Source organism: Colletotrichum truncatum (genome assembly GCF_014235925.2).
Source record: "Colletotrichum truncatum strain CMES1059 chromosome Unknown Contig_0003, whole genome shotgun sequence".
Taxonomy (NCBI): Eukaryota; Fungi; Ascomycota; class Sordariomycetes; order Glomerellales; family Glomerellaceae; genus Colletotrichum; species Colletotrichum truncatum.
The window spans coordinates 5054059-5073972 of record NW_027222400.1 but is presented as its reverse complement, the minus strand read 5'-3'; the positions used below and the strand labels follow the sequence as shown (position 1 = coordinate 5073972).

General features: G+C 46.0%; 7 protein-coding genes across 7 annotated transcripts; 2 read left to right on the top strand and 5 right to left on the bottom strand.

The window, feature by feature from the left end:
* Positions 1–1181: 1181 nt before the first annotated feature.
* Positions 1182–2799, bottom strand: CTRU02_206249 (methyltransferase domain-containing protein; the record flags this gene model as incomplete). Its single annotated transcript, XM_070204681.1, has 8 exons — positions 1182–1239; positions 1304–1723; positions 1780–1917; positions 1975–2167; positions 2227–2268; positions 2338–2431; positions 2507–2530; positions 2584–2799. Coding segments are annotated over 8 exons (1185 nt in total), but the record flags the coding sequence as incomplete, so codon positions are not given.
* An 815-nt stretch (positions 2800–3614) lies between these two features.
* On the bottom strand, positions 3615–5430 carry CTRU02_206248 (dicarboxylic amino acid permease; the record flags this gene model as incomplete). Its single annotated transcript, XM_036728154.1, has 3 exons — positions 3615–4054; positions 4113–5170; positions 5246–5430. The coding sequence occupies 3 exons, from the start codon at positions 5428–5430 to the stop codon at positions 3615–3617; spliced, it is 1683 nt and encodes a 560-aa protein (XP_036580268.1).
* A 570-nt stretch (positions 5431–6000) lies between these two features.
* On the bottom strand, positions 6001–8640 carry CTRU02_206247 (uncharacterized protein; the record flags this gene model as incomplete). The annotated part of the gene is made up of 9 exons (XM_070204680.1): positions 6001–6476; positions 6555–6732; positions 6780–6952; positions 7004–7277; positions 7333–7880; positions 7927–8127; positions 8190–8305; positions 8360–8482; positions 8549–8640. 9 exons carry the CDS (start codon positions 8638–8640, stop codon positions 6001–6003), a joined length of 2181 nt encoding a protein of 726 aa, XP_070061784.1.
* A 1308-nt stretch (positions 8641–9948) lies between these two features.
* Positions 9949–10714, bottom strand: CTRU02_206246 (rare lipoprotein A; the record flags this gene model as incomplete). Its single annotated transcript, XM_036728156.1, has 3 exons — positions 9949–10192; positions 10247–10422; positions 10475–10714. The coding sequence occupies 3 exons, from the start codon at positions 10712–10714 to the stop codon at positions 9949–9951; spliced, it is 660 nt and encodes a 219-aa protein (XP_036580270.1).
* Positions 10715–14529: 3815 nt separating this feature from the next.
* Positions 14530–15986, top strand: CTRU02_206245 (uncharacterized protein; the record flags this gene model as incomplete). The annotated part of the gene is made up of 6 exons (XM_036728157.1): positions 14530–14578; positions 14675–14913; positions 14952–15211; positions 15296–15405; positions 15468–15635; positions 15706–15986. The coding sequence occupies 6 exons, from the start codon at positions 14530–14532 to the stop codon at positions 15984–15986; spliced, it is 1107 nt and encodes a 368-aa protein (XP_036580271.1).
* A 419-nt stretch (positions 15987–16405) lies between these two features.
* On the bottom strand, positions 16406–17997 carry CTRU02_206244 (aspartate aminotransferase; the record flags this gene model as incomplete). The annotated part of the gene is made up of 6 exons (XM_036728158.1): positions 16406–16565; positions 16621–16667; positions 16723–16804; positions 16857–17497; positions 17588–17695; positions 17827–17997. The coding sequence occupies 6 exons, from the start codon at positions 17995–17997 to the stop codon at positions 16406–16408; spliced, it is 1209 nt and encodes a 402-aa protein (XP_036580272.1).
* Positions 17998–18379: 382 nt separating this feature from the next.
* Positions 18380–19341, top strand: CTRU02_206243 (HpcH/HpaI aldolase; the record flags this gene model as incomplete). Its single annotated transcript, XM_036728159.1, has 3 exons — positions 18380–18439; positions 18544–18820; positions 18854–19341. The coding sequence occupies 3 exons, from the start codon at positions 18380–18382 to the stop codon at positions 19339–19341; spliced, it is 825 nt and encodes a 274-aa protein (XP_036580273.1).
* Between the last annotated feature and the right edge of the window lie 573 nt (positions 19342–19914).

Here is a 19914-nt window from a genome sequence, read left to right as displayed (position 1 = left end):
CTGAGTCAAGAGAGGACCAAAAGTTGCCCTGTTTGTTCTGAAACGGCAACTCAACCGTTATTGCCGAAGATAAGGTTCGCAACTAGTATAAGTACTCACAACTCATCCCAGAGGTTTGTTCCTCCTCTCTACACGTTGTCAATAGCCCTGGTTGTCCTCAAATAAGGTAGATTATCAATGATTCTTTCAAGGTCTGAGTAATGGAGATATGATACTGGTTAGATTCGGACTATGAGACAAATTTTTGATTGCAGCCCTGGACCGTTTGTTACATAACATCGTCGACGGTACACGGCAAATAGAGTATATTGCGACGCCCCGCTTTCTCTGACCTCGTGATGGGTACACCGGCGTGCAGGTCGACCGCACGTAAACATGTCTAATCACAAAACAAGCAAGACTCACAAACACACAAATATAAATTCCTGATCGTGTCCGTAACTCTTTCCGCAGTTCCGGGCTATGAAGGAACCTCGGCAATTATATGCGTTTGTCCATAATTCTACCCGATATCTCTTACATCCAGGTAAATCCAGGCCTGCAGCCAGTGCCTCGATAATTTCAGGCATTTAATGGATCGTCTGCTACCAGATTTCTAGTTTCATGACGTCTGCCTAAGGTCTACAGCTCGTTCGACTTATAATAGAAATGTGCGATCGACCACAGTACCGGTAAAGATGAAATCTTGGACCATTTAAATTTGACATATTCTGATAAAGAGTTGAATCTTTGATCTGACCCATGAACCTAAGCCAACCTAATCTTAATGGGTCTTCCTACTGTTGCTAACCGATCTAATTCTTCTCCTTAATCTTCTAGGCGACATGATAATAATGGTAGATATCATTGGCAAAGCAGCACTCTCAACTAGATTTATCAGGATCATCAGAAGGTAGACGCGTTCGATTCAATGATGGTTACGTCATGTTATTCCTTGCCATCCTAAATACATCCTGTTCGGCGGACGAAGCCATTTAGACAGGTGTGAACTGACTATACTATGTAAAACCGTTCTAGTGCATCTATGGACATGCTCTATTATGTCTAGATGAAAAGAAAGATTGGATTGATCAAGATTTCACGCGGCAGGGAAGATGCCGAACGAAAAGAAGTGAAAGAACCATTGCTAGCTAGAATAAAACTCTGTTTCAGTCGGTTCTGATAAAGGACTTACAGAAACCTTATTTTTCGCCTGCTGCAGCTTCCTCGTTGGTGGGTTTTCTTCCGTAGATTGTCCAACTGCAGTCATGTTAGTGGTCATATACAATAAATGGTCTGTCAATTGAGACGTCGGCCAACCTACAGGGAGAAATACGCATGAATGCTTGTGTCGTTGAACTCCTTGCGAGTCTCAGCCAACAACACCAACACTTCTTCCCTTGTCCACCCTAGAGCTCTTGTAAAGGGTGCCATGCAGACACCCTCCCAGCCTTGCAAGATGTTTTCGTTACTCCACATACCAAGCTCCTTGAAGCGCTTGTCCTTTGGCCAGGCATTGGTGGGCCATTTGTATTGAACCATGACCACATCTTTGAAACCGCTTTCAATCATCACGGGCTTCAATTCTTTGACGTCTTGGACAGACCGACCCAACTTTTGCGAAGCCTCTCCCAAAAGCCGAATGGCTTTCATAATCTTGTGGTCTGACTTCAGAGTGCCATCATCACTAAGAGGGAGGAAATAAAGCTCAATGAGCTCCAAATATCCACCTGGGGCAAGATTACTTCGCTGTGGTTAGCTGGAGTCGTCCAATTCTCTGCAAGTCTGACTCGGGCTTACTCGTAACACTTCTGGATATATTCTCCCCAGTCCTTGATCGAAGCGTTCATACCGCGGCTATGGATGTAATCGAAAGGCTTTGAGAAGGTCCAGGGCTCGTCCAGATCGTCAATCTCAAATCTAACATTTGGTGGTGCACTTGATAAGTCAGTTACCAGCAAAACAACTAGTTGGAGTGTCTGGTGGATGCCTCACAACTCGGGCTGGGTTGCGGAAAGGTCGATGCCGTAAACCTCGGCTTCAGGATGTTCATCTCCAAAGTCCATAGCCCAGATGCCAGTACCTGTTCCCACATCCAACACTCGACCGACCTTGGCCCCAGGATCGTTTGGTGGAGCAGTTCCAAGCCTGTTGTTGAAAGTAAGCAGGAACAAGTGGTGTTGCATGTCTAGTCACGGGGTTAGAGGCAGTGCACAGAGTTGGAAACGGTACACTATTGGTAATCACCGAGTCTATCAAGCTCCCTCTCATCGTTGGGAAAATTATATTCTGGATGTATCTGCGGTTAGTGCCACTTTTTCTCCATCAAAGAAGGGGTTGTCAATAGTTTGGACTTACTTCCATCCTTGTATCGGTGGTAGGTTCTGCCATTCTCAACACGATAATCAAGCATAGAGCTAGTCACACTCGTGCTTGATGAAGCTACGCTTTGCTTGATGAAGTTTCTGAGTTAGCAACGTTTAATGCCCCCTTTTAACTATTTCTTGGACATCTGCGTATTAATTACCAAGTCAACAGATGAAGTGTCGCTCTCACCAAACGATTAGTAGGTTTTACATGCTTAGATTGATATTGAATGGCTACCTGGTCATCGGCCTGGATGAAAATTTCATGATCAACTGCATTGTTCGAGCGAACGTCGGTTGCAGCTGCCTGAGCGGCACTGTCCGCAGCAGTAGCAGTCGACATCTTGAATGGACAGGATTTAAACAAATGTGGCTCCACTGGTAAAGTCTTCCTATAACCTCGTCTTTGCAAGACGTTGTTTAGCCTTGAGTAACAAAATAATTGAATGGAACAATGCTACGGAGTCATAAGATTTATTTCTACTGCCTGATACCCCTCTTTTGAGCCTTGAGCACAGGGTTCTGGGTGATGAGAGTGCAGTTAGCCGAGGTTTTCATGAGCGGGTACTGTTGGTGCAAGCGACCAGCCTTCGTTGCTCAGAAGCGAATGAAAAGACCAGGAAATACAAAGGACTCTTGTATGATAGATGACATGTTTGGTCTGACTTACCAACAAGTGTTTCCCATTGGACGAAACTGCAGAAAGCAATTTCTGCACACCCATGGTTCCAACCGCTCGCTTGTTCATCACCCAATCGCTAAGTTGACGGAGGTGAACGGGATGCATTCAAACTCCCAGCTTTTGCGGAGCATTCGAGCTTCCAATATGAGCATACCTAGGTCTCACCATCCCAAGTCAAACCAGGGATGAAGTACGCAATCAAGCCCAGTTTTCGTTGTTCCCAACCAATCCCGCTTTTTCAACAAACCGAATACCAAAGCTATGCCTCTAACAGCCAGCATTATCTCCCTCCGTATCCAATGCGGTTTTGCATTGAGCGGTCAGTTTTTCTATGCTATTTCAGTTTCATATATGCAAACAATTTCATGTTGGAGGAGGAGTGAATGACTAAATAATTCATGGAAGAATGATTTAACCTCCGCAGTTGGAATTCGCATAAATAACCCCTCTTTTGAGCTATAGTTTAGTGGTTTAAATATTCAAAATCACAAAAACTACATATGAAAAGATTGTTGACTTGCGCTGGCAGGCATGTAACTTCTTGCATTTATCTATGTGGTATCGTGCGCAATGCGCACCACATTTGCTCAGAACAACCAGGAGAATCCCTTCCGATAAACCTTGGTTAGCACACCTTTCTTACCTGATACCAACTCCTTCTCCCTGCTTGCAGCTTCAACTGCTGCTCTCTCCTCTGCGACTGTCTCCCGCGGAACGCCTGTTACTAGATCTGCCACCTCGGCCCGTACGCGGCGTGATTTCCTAGCCACCTTGTAGCCAAAAATGCAAACAAGGTAAACAGGGATGCCGATATACTGCACGATGAAACTCTTGTAGTCAAAGGTTCCGACAAACACCTCAACGCCCTTTGTAAGGGTCAAAATTATGAGGAAGATCAGTGCGATGTAAGAGCCCCATGCGCCAAATGGGGCTCGGTAAGGGATATAGGCTGAGTCGATGTGTTGAACCTCGCGAGCGCGGCAGAAGAAAATGTGAGATACAAGGATAGATATCCAGGTCAGAAGGCCTAAAAGGTTGGTGTAAGTATAAGGTAGCTGTACTTCTACTAAGCGTTGTTTCCTTACCAAAGACAGTGACAATGCTAGTAAGGTTGTTAAATACTGTGGCAGCATTCGAGCTGACAGACATGTAAGCCAACCCACAAAACACGCCACATAAAGCCAGCGACACAAAAGGTACGCCGGATTTCGTTGTGCGCGTGAATATTTTGGGAGCCTTTCCGTCGATGGCAATACCGTAAAGCGTGCGAGATGAAATATATATGTCCGAATTTGCCGCGGAAAACACGAAAACAACAAGACAGCCGTTGATAACATGATCGAGCCCTTTTATCTTTGCGATCTTAATGGCTACAACAAATGGTGATGCAGCAGCACTGGTCTTGGCTCCAACAGCAAAGGCGAGTTCCTGACTGTTGTAAGGGACGACAAGCCCCAGCAAGAAGACTGAAATGACGTAGAAGAACACGATGCGAAGGAAGGTCAGACGAACAGCTTTCGGCATGCTTAGGCGCGGGTTCTTTGCCTCGCCAACAGTGACTCCCACGAGTTCTGTGCCTGAAAAGGCATACACAGCTGCAACCATGGCGCTCCAAACACCGAGTAAACGTCCCGTGGCGTCCTCCGTCTTATACTCTGCAAACGCTCCTGGTTCAGACCAGTACCTGAATCCAGGACGGTCACCGGTCGGTCCACCGCCCACCGCAAGGATGAAGAGGAGGAGGATCACACCAATCATTATCAGCACCTTCAAAGACGATAGCCAGAACTCGAACTCGCCAAATGCCTTAACACTGACGCTGTTGATAGCAAGAATTAAGACAAGCGCGATGGTGATGAAGACCGCGGGGTTGATACGGTCACCGACCCAGAACTTCATGATGAGGGCGAAGGCGGAGAGCTGGTTTGGTGTAGCAAGAAGGTACTTGAAGAAATACGAGTAGCCTGTTGCGAAACCTAGAGCTGGGTCGACGAAACGGGTTGCATAACCACCAAAGCCGTGAGACAGAGGCATATAAGATATTATTTCGCCAAGGGCGGCCATAACGAGGAAGACGATGCAGCCAACGATCGTGTAGTCGATGAGGATCCCCGCTGGTCCGGTTTTGACGAGGGCAGATCCGCTGCGGGACATTTGATTAGCTTTGAACAATAACGACACCCCGTTACTTCTCAAATGTACAGTCTCTTGGACTTACGTTCCAATCAAAAGACCTGTGCCGAGAGCTCCGCCCAAAGCGATCATGGTAACATGACGAGTTTCAAGGCGCTTGCGAAGATCGTGACCAGGTTGACTTGCTGCATCTTGAACCTCGCCGAGCTTTGCGCTTTGCTGATGAGATAGGTTCTCCAGGCCTCTGGGCTCCTTTTCTTCGTGTCTCATGGTGTTTGGAAAGTCTTAGGCAATAGTGTGTTGACGAACGTTTGAAGTAGGCAAACCAAGACGAGAGCAACTCTAGCCTTTCGAACCGACAGTATTTCGACCGCAAGATTGAACATGAGAACAGTTATACCTCAGCCCCAAACCTCAGAGTCGCCTCTCCAAGTGTTTGATACGCCAAGCTTGGTCATTATTCCAACTGTTTGGGTCCGGGGTAATGGCTCGGGAGTGGGTCCCGAAACTGGGGGAGTGCGGGGAGTCTTCCTCGGTTTCTCATCCCGCAATCAGTGGTCCACTGACTCGGCAAGTCTTTATCTGGAGCTCCGCGGATTCGATTGCTTATCATTTTCTAAGTCAATAGTAATTTGCCTCTGTTTAAGATATATAGGCTGCTTAGCTAGGCTTTCCCATGCATCTACACCGATCAGCCACGATGAGTATCAAGTCTGTAGCGATAAGTGTCACCTGATGACGCCTGGAAGCCCTAGAGCCCTCTCGTTATCTGGAAGCATGGCTATCTTTTGATCAGATACGTATCGGAATGAAACGTCCGTGGAGTTGCTTGAAGTAGTATCATAGCAGGTCTCCACTGAGGTCGAAGTCATCAGCAATGGTGTCTGTCCACAACCAGCTACCGACAAGTTGATCGTCGCTGAAGGTAGATACGTTCGGCTCCCAGTCAAGAAGCCCTGCTATTGATAGTATTTGCTCGGATGCCAGGCCGTTAACAGTGCTGTCGGTTGGGGGCCCTCCTCCTGAAGGATTTATATCCATCCCAGGATTCTGTGATGGTTGCCTGCCTCCATTGCATGTTGCTGGTGTGGTATCTAATTCAAATTGGACAAGCCGCAATATCTCCTGCAGCTTCTCTAATTCCTCCTTTCGAAATTGTGCAACCACGTTGCCACGAAGAATCATGGCATCAAGAATGCTGGATGTGGTTTTCATATAGTTACTTTCGCGATCGGGAAGTCCAGGTATGGCACCCATAAGCGCGAGAACAAATGCAGATGAGAAAGTGTGCTCTAGGTCGAACGGAAGGAAAGTCTCTGCTGCCAACTTAGCCATGCTATGTTGTCACAGTTACGGGCGATTTGCCCTGGAAAGAGCACGCCAACTCAACTTACCTAGAAGATGTTGTGATTTTAACCTAGATAAAATACGAAGGGACTTGCTAGCAGATTCTGATGATGTTTGAAGGAGTGCCTTTATTGGGCTTGCAAGGTTTTGATGTGTGTGGTCTTTTCTCGCCAAGAGGTCTTGCAACAGACACATCAGTAGAGGACGAGTTGCAAGCACAACACACTCGGAGTAGTCAGTCAAGGCTTTAATAATTGCGCTGAGACACGAACCTGATGATAACATAAATTAAGAGTGGCGGAAACCCTGGAAGCTGGTTCGCTGCTGCTAAACTTGAATTCGAAGCCAGCTGTAAGCTGCGGCACAAGTCTGGCCATGTCCCGCAGGACTTCTTGAACGTTCCTCAAAAAAGATGGATCAAGCCTCCCATCTACACCATATACGGCTAAGGCGATGTTAGATTATATCTGTCTTACAGTTTGGAGTAGTAGCTAACTGTTCAGGACTTTGGCCAGTAGCTGGGAGACAACTACATGGATACCAAGAGCTTTATACTTGTTGATCGCCGGATCTGGCTTGGGAAGCTGCACAGTTATGTCGCTATCTTGTATTGAGTTTGGAGCACCCATCAAAGAGGACAGCTTTCGATCCAGGATGTACAGAGTCCACCATATGCAACGGAGGCGGTTGGCTTCATTCTCACTCAGAAGGTGCTGTAGAGGCTCTCGGTGAAGGCCTTGTGTGAGAGCAATGCGAAAGGCTATCCCGATCTGATCTCATCAGTAGGGTTCAATAGCAACAGTAAAGAGGGAGTTATCAGCTTACATAAGTATACGCACTGTTTCTGTGATCGACTGATTGCAAGTACAAAGCAAGGCAGCACAGTATCTCTACAGACAGAACCGGATCTTCATAAAGACCATGAGTATCAGGCAGTAGCTCCAGCGCACGAGAGACTAGCCCGCTCCCGGGAGGATTTTGATCTGGTGTACCTGGAACGAGGAGGGCCTTGCCGAAAGCCATGATGAGAAGGAAATGAATATACCACAATCGGCCATTAGCAGTTGATCCTGTCTTCAAACCACTCCTGTAGAATTGATACAACCCATTCATGAAAAGTTCTTCCTCGAAGAGATGGTAGGTCTGACCAAGATGGAACTTCACAGTATTGGTGAGATAGAGGGCGTAATCTAGTGAGGGAATATCGACTGGAGGTTTCGATACGACTTCTCGAGAGGAAGGCCAGTCTAATTTAAATGCCTGGGCGTCGACCTTCAAAGGAACCTCAGGTGATTCATGCTGAACTAGCTGTCCTTGAATCATAGTCAAGACTTGCCGACTGTATGCCCAGGTTGAAGTGGGACCAAGCCAACCTAGAGAAGGTCAGAGACAACATTCACAACTAGTAAGAAGACTCACGTCGTCTGCCCGTTGAATCCGTCAGGAACCTGGAAGATCCGCTTGCCAAAGGGTTTCGCATTGTTTCAAAACCTTCATGTCGCCGATCGCCCAGGTCCTCGTCTCCGCCAACAATTGTGGTGCCATCGTCAACAGCAACAGAGGTGAACGCTTGGACAGTATCACCATCTGCATTTACTCGAGAAGACCTGTCCGTCTTAGCTGCAAGGTTAGATTAGTGTTAGAAACTCAATATTTCCTGAATGATTACATACAATGCTGTCTATCGTCTGCAGTGGGCGAAGGAGTTCGGTGTAATCGAGACCGCTTCGCAACGGGCGATGTTGAAGGCCCACCGTGGTCTGCATAACCAGACTTGCGCTTCAGCTCATTTAAAAACCTAGAGAATGAGAACCTTATGATAGATATGTAGGTAACCAGAGAAGACATGTACCTCTCAGAGACCATAACCTTTCTATCCTCCTTGTCGAACACGCATTCGGTTGCCTTGCGTATGCAGTTAACGCAGGGCACGGAACCTGAGCATTTGACCTTTCGTTCTCGACAGCGAATGCATCTTGAAGTCTTATTAGTCATGCTGCTCTTGGAGTCTGATTCATCTATTAAGCCTGGCGGGACTCACGCGTTACTTGAGCGTTTCCCCCGCGACCCCGAGGCTCCCATCTCCGTTTCGTTATCTGCCGCATTGCCAGGACTTTCCCCTTCTCTAGTCATTATGAATTAAAGGTGGCTGGCTCAGAAATCTTTACTTTCAACGTTGAGACCCAGTTGGCCTTCAATGATGAAATTCTCGACAAAGTGACGAATGGATGCGACCGCCAGCGCACTTGCCCTCTGAAATCAGAAGACCCGCAGGTGCCGTCCAGCCACACAGGTGTGGCGCATTTCTCTGCCGGAAGGCGGGCGGGCCATCAGATTTCTCGGCCTGAAGTTCCGCATTCGTTGTGGAGATTTAGCTAGCTTGTTGTAGAATTGAGCACCTAACGGAATGGATTGCCGAACAATTAGATCATTGGCTACTGGTCCGATGCTAGGCAATGTAAGAGAACAACAAAATCATAAACGCTCCCCGATCTCGGAATAGGTCCCAGGCATAATTATATCTGTCGTACAGCAGCTATACCGCAATTGGATCACCGCAACTATGGGTCCACTTTTGCACCACAATATCTGTGTTGCGTGTAACTCAACACTTCTATTCTATGGCTCTAAGTGGCTCTGGGGGAAGGCTTGCTTTTTTTTAGAGTTCATCAAAATACTTACCAACTGCGACTTTACAGGTTCGTTCATGTTTAGGACAAGTTTTTGAGTCAAGATGTTGCCTGGCGGATTCAGTATGACCACTTTCTGCTGATATGGTCGAATACATTAGTAGCATTGACTCGGGATTGCAAGCAGTGTATTCGAATCAGATTTCTTTCACCCAGGTTTCAGATATCGAAACTTGTTATTAATGGACATACAACCATGAAATTCCTCCATTATAAAATATTACGGCCTGTTTTCCCTCTAGGCCTTAGCCTTTTTTTTTTTTTTTTTTTTAAATGAATAATTGCTTTTGTCCTCACAGCATGTTTTCAACTCGGAATCTTGATTTCCCGTGAAGGATGTGCTGAGTTGGAACTTCAGCGAAAGAAGATATAGAACGAGAATGAACTACGCCAAACTTCGGCTGTGAAATATTTGTTGCTTTCTGTTGGTTTGAAGTAAAATTGACCTAGCTAAATATTGCTCCACGCAGCGATATTTAGGTGGTAAAGAAGGATATCTTTATCCATCACCAGTTAATTAGCTTTTATACCATTCATAAAACCCTCCAAATATTCTCGCAACAGCACTTCTGGCAATAGCACGCATACATCTAATCAATGATAGTGCTTTGATGTTATATACCTGAGAATATATACAAGTAATTTGAATGTATGTACAAAAGTTGGCCGACCTAAAGTAAAGCTATCATTCCAATTCGTGAATTGCAACAGAACCGTAAGCTTTTGAAGTGTACTGTTAATAGAGCGTCATCTAACAGTTGCCGGAAGCCTTGAATTGGGCCTTCTCCGTAGTGCCAACGTTGTTGACTACTACTTGCTTGCCGTTGGAGCAGGTAACACGAACACTGACAGTGTCGACATTGAAACCATCACCACTGCTCTTCTGCCAGTAGTTATAGTCCTTACGGACGGTGTTTTGCCACGTCTTACCGCCATCGGTACTCACTTCGAACTTGGTGACGGGGTAGTTGTGGTTCATAACTTGCATGGAGAACCTAGTGTTCAGGTAAGCATTTTTGGCCGCAGAGAAACTTGACGCCGAAACATACCACCACTTGGATGTGCCTTCCTTGTTACGAACCACCAGGGGAGTAGTGATACCGCAAGGTACCTGCTCCCACTGAACATTAATCAGACCCTTATCCGGGTTGTCTAGTTTGGCGAAGGCGTCGGGAAAGAGGTCAAGCTGGCCGTTTCCGCAACCCTCAGGGCATTTGTCAACAACCTGGCTCCATTTTTAGCTAAGTTCTTCCAGTAAGCATTGCCGAACAGCTTACCATGACCTTGATAGTGTTTCCTTTAGGGCCCTTAACATTAAGGCAAGTGCCGCAATTACCATTGTAATTGGTGTAAGACAAAGCGGTTCCGAGGACTCCGGCGGGTAGAGTGTAGCCGGAAAACAGGCAGTTGCCTCCGTTCAAGTTACCGCCATACCAAGAAGCGATAGCGCTGGTCGCAGCATTTGTGCCCTGGATCATGACGGCCAGAGCCGTACCCATGGATAGAAGGCCGTGCATGATTTATAGAGAAATAGTCCTATCAAGTTGTTTGTTGAAGATAAGATGAGATGTGAAGATTACTTCGTTTAATTCAAGGAAATCTGCGGCCTTTTATATCATGAGTGACCAGCCGACTACTAACCAATACGATCACGGGAATCAATCAAATACAGAAGGTCACAACGGGCAGGCCGGACAAGACATGTTTGCTGTAGGGCAGTCCGCAACAATGACCTTACTTTGGTGTGTCGACCTATACGGCCTTACCCCTCAAGCTCCTGGAGCATGGATGTTGATGAAGTCTAGCGCCCAGTCTCAATCAGAAACCCGCCACTCAGACTAGCCAACCCCCTCTCATAACCCTGAACAAACCTCCATGTTTCAACACGGCCCTCTCATTCGCTGAGACAGGTTACTAGTGAGTATGAGTAGAAACACCACAATTGCGCCAAAGAGGTGGTAAGGTGACGTTGTGTGGTAGGGCCTGCCAGTTTTGTCAAGGTTAAAGTTAGCCGCGGCCCGTGATTCTCGGCTTCGGCTACATTTAATTTATAAATTGCAAGGCTGTTGGGCCAGGTTCTCAGGTGTTTGCGGGTATGCCTCGTGTTTTGGTGTAGGGCTGCCTCTTCTGCTTGGTAGGAAGAATAAGGATCCCAACTCGGGGATCATTTTCACTCATACAGCCGAAATTAGACCAAAAGAGCGCAAGTTCACTATAGGCCTAGACCAAAGTGGATAGAGAGCATGAGTCGTGATGTAGTGGACTGATCCATCTTCACAGCCTGGTTGTTACGCTAGATTTCCACTTTTGATACTACCCGGACGGGCTATGATGTGGGTGATGATACTTTAATGGCTAGCGTCAAAATTCCCATGCCTGAAGAATCCTTCGTATTCTTTGATCCTTTGGCGGACTACGTGCAACAGAAACAGCCTCAGAGGCCTTGCCATCGGCGTGGCCGCTTAGAAGTCGATAGGAAGAAAAGCTCCTCTGTGTGGGTAACATTTTTTGCTCATTCTTGCTCCTCATATGTTGATTGTTCAATACTTTACGACTGCTACCGGATTGTTCGGAACAGATTGTGAAATGTGGTTGCATTTTTGTAACAGTCTGATTGCATGGTTTATTAGGTTAGATTGCTAAGAATACAAGCAGTGACCTAGGTCCATCCGGATTACTTCGCTGCTGATGATAGCATTCTGAAAGGCGATAGTAGCTTTACAAGTTGACTAAGCTACTCCCTACTTAAACCTTTTACAGCCGCTCACGATGGTCTTGCACATGGCAGGCTTCTTTCACGGAGGACACTTTCGGCAACAAGTAAGCTGCCGATGTCGGGACACGCAGATGGTGTCTATTCTCCTGCTCTGGCTATTTTATCAATATATTTTTTTCTTCCACAATGGTTTCATGCAAACTTCTAACAGCTGTTCATGCCAAATGGTATAAGAAGTTAAATTGGCTTTAAAAAGGGCATCTGAAATGGATTCGAGGCTCACTCTCTTGCGTTCGCAGTTTCCAGAAATCTTGTTCTGTTAGCAAATTTGATTCTATTGTCTGTCTCTACACTAATGTTTCGTTTGTATCAATTTAATTATCACTAGCTGAGAACAGGAAGCTATTTGGCAGTGTAGCATGAAAGCTGGTATCCTTTTTTCGGGACTTTTCTGAAGTTAAACTAACCATTGAAAGGTCGTTTGTGAAGCTCGAAATTCGTCTGATACCACAATTTTATATCCAGGCTCGTGCATCCAGATTGCGTGACGCCAAATTTGAGGTTTTTGAATGAGAGTTGATCTTTTTAGAAGAACTTAACTTTCTTGACCTGGGTTCTGCATCGGAAAAAGGTAATAATCACACATGCATGAATTATATCGTTTTTCCTTGTACATAGTTCAGCCAAATTCATCAATATTCAAGATGTTGTCCATCTGAACGCTAACCGGTGATTGGTAAGTCATCATTGAACGACCACTAACTACATCTTCTCTTGTCTCATACGAGACTCTTGCTGCCGCTTAATCTCGTCAGTCATTTTAATGGGGTATCTCGTCGGCTATCATTGGCCGGCGAAACGGCGACATTCGCCGAAATTACTACTAGCACATCAAAGTGAAAGGGAGAAGGCTGTATTGGAGTTGGGGCGCGAGTATAGCTGTTTGTGTTTCCGTTTTCGTCTAGAAAGATGGTACAGACTTCTGCGGAGCAACCTCGGTTCTAGAGCTGTGTGAGATTGAATCGGTGTATGTTAGTCAGCTACGCCACTATTCAACCCTTTCCCGTCGATCGAAGTTTGGCCGGGCCGCTTCCGGGATTGCGTGACAAGTGGGGCCGTCACTGCGCCGGGGTTGAATGAGGGGCCGGGAGGTCAGGGGAGGAACTGTCAGCCATCTGCTCTTAGATGGTTTCATATTAATATTTATCAAACAACGTATATAACATGAAATCTATCGACGCAGACAGGATACGTGGTGAAGTAAGATCATCATGCATGCACCTTGTTGTTGGAGTAAGACACCAGGCCCGCGCTCCTAAGTGCACACCTGTTGCGTTCTCAAACTATGTTTGAGTCCTCGCCTCACTGGCCCTTGAGACAAACTCATTAGAAAAATCCACATTAATAAGTAAAATCCGCCAAACCCATCGCTTAATCCGAATGACCCGAGAGGCTAGCCTTGGCCTTGACGAAAGTGGACAGCCCTGTCGTCAAGGTCTCACTACGTCCGTAAAATGCCTAGGATGGTCGGGTATCTTTGTTCATATTCAATCACGTGCAACGGATAGACAGTTAAAGGCGCATGAAAAGCCTAGTTGCCGTTGAATTAAGTGATAAATAGGCTGGCCCACGTGCTTCCCCCGAATCCAGATCTTGGCCCCGATTTCAATCGGAACCAGTCGTGCCAGTAGACTAAAGAGGAGTGGAGGCCTAGATCGTATTTTTAGGGACCTTCCAGGGATAGTGGCTTGGATTACGTGCTGAAGCTGCGATGTGGCGGGCAATCGGACAGAGTGGCGCAGCAGCTACGCAACCGGCTCATGAGATCGACACGGAAAGGGTCACGGTTACGCACGAGATGGAAAGATGAACCACGCAGGCAACGCCGACAAGCTCGTAGAGTCTCTATTCCCCCATATTCGTACCGCTACAGGCGTTCAAAATCTTGCGGCTCTTTCCGTATGGTTTGTATAAAGCTCTTTGGAAGAAGACAAACAGATTAAGTGATGCAACAATCAGCCCGGGGATTTCGACGAGTGAGACTATTTACGCCTCATCAACAGAGACTATGTACCACTCAGAATGTGGAGCGTCTGAGACATGGGCTTACTGTGGAGGCCGAATGGCATGCCAATCACCGCCAAGGCAACCAACACAATTCTACTCGACTATTCAATGCTGTAGAAGGAACAAATGTACGTTGATAATTTCAACATATATCTTCGGCAAGGAATGCATTGAATGAGGTTTTTTTAAGCGGATCGTCTTCATCGTCATTGTTTTGTTTATTACGCTTTCTTATACCTCATATGTGACGCTGCCCAGATTAACTTCTCCGGAGAAATCCTTCAAACACTCACTTGTCGATGATACTCCGTAGGTGGGACAATCCAGAACGGAGTTAGGGTCCTCCTGCCGAATCCGGACGATGGATCCGGCCGAACAGAAACTTACAAAACGGAAACGGGCCACGCAGAGGCATGGTTTCGCAACGCTAGTGAAAATACGAACTAGTCAATCGTAAGGCTCAGCTTTATGTTAAGGATTACTTGCTCTTATATGTGAAGGCACCCACTGGCGAAGAAAGCATTTCGACGAGCGTGTTATGAAGATGTGATGATGGATAATGGCTCACTACCCGACCCCGAAGGGGGTAACAATCATAGTGCGTCGAGCCCCAGATCTCGGCCCTTCCAACCCACAAATACTACCTATGATGTTTCTTTGCTGACATTTATCATACGCGAGCTATAGACCACCGGATGGTTGCTGATTCTCACTGCGGGTGCAGTAATTGCTGCATCCCTTCATCTCCGAATCAATATTCAAGGGAGGAGATTGCTCACGAGCGATATACTCCTTTGTCTGGCCTGGTGCTCCGCGGTGGCGACGGCATCTTTCGATATTCAGTTCACGGTTATGGGTGCTTTAAAACAGCATGTGAAGATAACATTGGATGGCTACGATGGCAGTGACGCTGACACTGCCCTAATCTTGCGGGTGAGGGACCCCACTGATACTTGTCACGACGAAGTCCGGTGTGCTACTACACCAGCACCTTATTTGAACGGTTGCTAACATTGGCTGTCATTCAGCTTTTCTGGGCCAGCAGTATTCCATTCTTTACGACATTTTATCTTTGTAAAGCAGCACTTCTCGTCATCTACCTTCAATTTTTCCCACTATTCATGTATTATCGAAGGATGCTGGTTTGGGCAACGATTGTTTACACTGGGCTTGCATATCTAACCAGCATCTTGCTGTTGTTTGCGATTTGTTTACCTCTCAGTAAAAACTGGTATGACATATTGCCTGTTTCGAGGACTACAGGGCCATTTACTAAGTCTCAAGAGCCATCATACTGACTGTTTTGTCACTGTAGGGCGGTACAAGACCACCTTGCCGAGACTGACGATGTGATGTGCTCGGCATCTTCGCCAGCCATTGTGTTCCAGGTTGGATGGGCGTTACACTTCTTCGGGGATGTTCTTGGTAAGTCGGAATGTCATGGGAGACCATCTACTGGGGAATTATGAAGCTGAATTTTCGAGCAGTGTTCTTACTCCCATGGCTCATCATCCCAAATTTGAAGATCAGACGAACATTGAAGATGGGGGTCTATTTTACCTTCGGCCTGGGGATAATCAATATGACATTTTCCCTGGTCAGATTTATAACGATTGAAACCGTTCCCATTGATGATTTGCCTTTTGGCTTAGTCGGTAAGTTATGATAAGTCAAAATCTTGCGCTCCGACTGGGCACATTACTGAATGCTCTAACCTACATTTAGAACTGTGGAGCGAGCTGGATGTCAACATTGGTCTACTGGTTGCTAGCTTACCATCACTACGACCATATTTTCGATCAAGTCGTATGTTGGGCTATTCCGATGGCTCACATGGTTACAACTACAAGTCAACAGTCAAGACACCAATGCGAGCTTCTTGCATGACTGAGTTCGATATTAGGACATTACCAACCGTTACAGAAGACATCGACCTCGAGAATGCTGCCGCGAGTTCTTCAACACAGTCACAAAAGTCGGGCCTCGAGGTTCAGAGCATCTGTTAGCGAGGAACTATCAACAAGCCAATTTCAAGTATCATAATTAATGGGCATGCTGGGATTCAAGGCGTGGATTTCAAAGCATGGCTAAACTTTATATAATGTAGACAAGAATACGCGCCTTAATGGTGCTTTCATGTACATAGGACATGTGTGAACGAATCTATCACGAAGAAGTTTCCTAGATTTGTTCTTATAGAAGAATATCTAACTTACACACTTATTTTCACCTCCAATGTTTTATATGGCATGGTTCACGAGCATTGAGCTGCGATTGGTTTGGTCCACGTATCGGACAATTGTCTGTTGATGGTGTAATTTAAGGTCGTGCATCATAGGTAAAGAGCTGATATTTCAGAAATATGACGACTTTCGATATTTCAAGTATTCAGAATTGGTAATATAGGTACCATTGTTCAGGGATATTATTCTCCTGAGAGTCGAACAACTTTGTCAATGGCCTCAGCTGCACGTCCGACATTCGCCTCGCTCAAACCCGCTATATTGATACGCCCAGACTGCGGCAAATATATGTGGTGCGTGTCAATTAAAATCCTGCATTGAAATGGGGAAAGTGCAAGGCACCTATCTCATCTAGTTAGTCTGATAATACAATAACCATTGTATAAATGTCACTTACGAAAACAATCCTTTCTCTTTAATAAGATGGTCCCAATTCCCAGGTGTCTGGTTGAAGTAAGCTCGATGCCTCTTACAATAAAACAATTCATGTAACTCTCACCCCTAGGACTTGTGTCAAATGGTAATGCAGGGCAGATCGGTTTCGCTCCAGTCGCTTTCTCATGCCTTCAAGTTCCATGGCCCTAATTAAGAAATGAGTTTACAAGTCCTGCTTTTGTAAGAGAAAAGACTTACCAGGCTGCTCTCAAGTCAGGACTTTTCAGTACAGTCTTGACCAAACGGCTCCCATATGCTGGGGATGAAGAATATGTATGACGTATCAAGCTCCGAAGCTGGTCTTGGACATTGGCAGCCACTTGAGTGCAACCAGCTACCACATGCAGTGCTCCACACCTTTCCCCATACAAAGCAAAGTTCTTTGAAAATGACTGACAGACAAACATTTCTATGCCAGTATCCACAAAGATTCGAACGCCGGAGGCATCTTCGTCAAGCCCATCTCCAAGACCTTGGTAAGCCGTGTCGAAGAATGGCAGATGGCCATATGATTTCATCTCCAGAGCTAGTTCTCTCCATTGATTGACACTCAAATCTACACCTGAAGGATTATGACAGCATCCCTGCAACACAAAGACGCTACCTCGAGGGGCTGTTCGCACGGCATTAAGAATGGCAGAAAGATCTACTGCGTGTCCTGTCGAGTCGAGATAAGAGTAGGTGCTTGTTTCCAAGCCGACGTTCTCAAAGATCGGGATATGGTTTCCCCACGTGGGTATGCCGATGTAAACTTTAGGCTTAGGCTGCATTGTCTTTGCAATCAGCAGAGCGCCAAGAGAGTTGGCACCAGTGCCAGAGATAGTTTGAACAGATGAAATCTACTACATTATTAGCAAAGTCGTGTTTCATACGCTGTTAAAGCTGATTGATAGGTATCTTTTAATTGTTCTTAGGCTTTAAGAGCTTACCTTTCCGCATGCTAAAGCTTGAGAATCATCTCCAAACATTACACCTGCAGCAAGTTTAAGAAAATCTGCATCTCCAGTCGTCTGCTCATACTGTGAAATATTTAGCGGCTAGTCATGTACTAGTATTCAACTGATCTCCAAGAGTATGTCTTACGTCGTGTCCTAAGTGAAGATGATTAAGGTGTATTTTGGCCTAGGTAGATGGTGGTCAGCATTTATTTTATCCGGCAATTACCCAACGGAAGTGGAACACCCACCTGCTTAACAACGTCTAGCTCTTGATAAGAGCCAGCTTCGCTCCGGTAAATCCCAACACCCAAATCAACTTTCCCTGGGCTAAGATCATTGTCTGCAATCTTTTTAAGAACAAACATAGGGTCCGGTGGGCCCGATTGAATGTGTTCCAGCATCGTAGCTAACAAAGGTGCTTCCAGGTTGACAGAGCTAATGTCTATGAAGATGCCGAAACGACGGTTTTTTTTTCAGCAAGAGTTCCTTGGCAGTGATGTTAGGTTTAACAGGCATAATATCTCATTGCAGACGGTCGCGGTGGTCGTGCCCGAGATCACGATGGCCCAGCCTCCCGAGGCCCCACTTTGGACTTACAAGCGCTCGGTAAGGGAAACCGAATCGTGCATGCTGACGGAAACACTGGCCGAATGCAAGCAGTCTTTCCCTTCAGCCATTCAGGAGTAACCTACTTTTATTAATCAAGAAGTTTTTCCCTAATTTTTCTCTGTAAGGCGGCGACTCGTATCTTTACCCGTAGCATTTGTTGTCTATTCCATCATTATGGCTTCTCTCTTTACGAATAGCTTGGTGCGCCTTAACGCAGCTGGCAAGCTGTGTACAGTACGTTGAATTTCAAGCCACCTTACTCTCTGACACCGCTGCGTGCGTGTGTATCGGGAGCTCTTGGAATCTGTTGTGTATCGTCAAATGCTTACAAATCTTAGGCTATGGGCATCAGACTCGTAACCGACACCCAGGTTGTTCATCTTGCAGCCAATGGAGGCTTTAATGCTCTTTTCATCGATCTAGAACATTCAACATTGTCTATTAAAGATGCAAGCCAACATTGCATTGTGGGCCTGCAACTAGGAGTCACTCCTTTCGTCAGAGTACCTCATCAGTGTGGTAACGGCTTCGTCCAGAAGGTATTAGATGGTGGAGCGATGGGGATAGTGTTTCCTCACATCCACGGTCGAGGTAAACCTCATAACGTCGACACTAATATGCAAGATGGAGACTGATGACTAAAAATAGGAGACGCCGAGGCGGCTGTTTCGATATGCAAGTACCCACCCCAGGGGAAGAGATCTATGACTGGACAGTTACCGTTGTTCTCTCTTAAGGGAACACCGCAAGAGACAATCATCTTGGAGACCAATTCACATGGTTCAAGTGTCTTTCTGATGATTGAGACAAAAGAAAGCATAGAGAATATTGATGAGATTGCTTCCATCGAAGGTGCGGATGTGCTGCTGGTCGGCTCGAACGATCTTGCTATCGAGCTTGGGGTGCCTGGTCAATTCAAGAGCGAGGCATTCCGAGCGGCCATGGAAAAGATTAGCGAAGCCTGTAAGAAGCATGGAAAGATTATGGGGCTGGCTGGTATTTATGACAATCATGAATTACATGATTGGGCAATCAACCACCTGGGTGTACGGTTTCTTCTTGGCGGGCAGGACTCGGCAATTCTAGCCAAAGGCGTAAAAGCGGTTATGTCGGCCATTTCCAAAGTCCCTAAATAACTAAAGGGAAACATTTGCACAGCCACCAACAACCCATCTATTTCTACTACCCCAACAGAGGTACATTAAGGTCATGCGGTGGACTTTCAAATTTTGTCAGCATCAAAATGGGCCGCGTAGACGAGGCTTTTATGTTGAAAGTTCATGCCGCTTTGATCGCCTCGTTACTAGTTTCACGACTGAAGATACCTCAGACAATTTGGCAGCATTCCATCCAGATTTTAAGGTCAATAAAAAGGCAGTCAAAGCCAAAGTGCCTAGTGCCGCAATGAGAACGTTTCGCGCTTTCCGACAACTGATTAGTGAAGCCATTAATTCTAAGCCTAACCGCTTCGTTTGAAGCCGCGGTAGGCAGAACTTGCTAATTTGGTTACAACTATGGAAATGCAAGAATCTTTAAAAAAGAAAATGATTTACTAATGGCCACATTGAAACATGCCAGGGGAATGTATAAGCAAAAGATGAAAGCAAAATTCAGAGACATGCCCGGCTTCCTGGCAAAAGTCCACTAAGAGTATTAAGAAAGGCAGTGTACATCCGTGCAAAACAATGCAAGATTGAAACATTTATGCA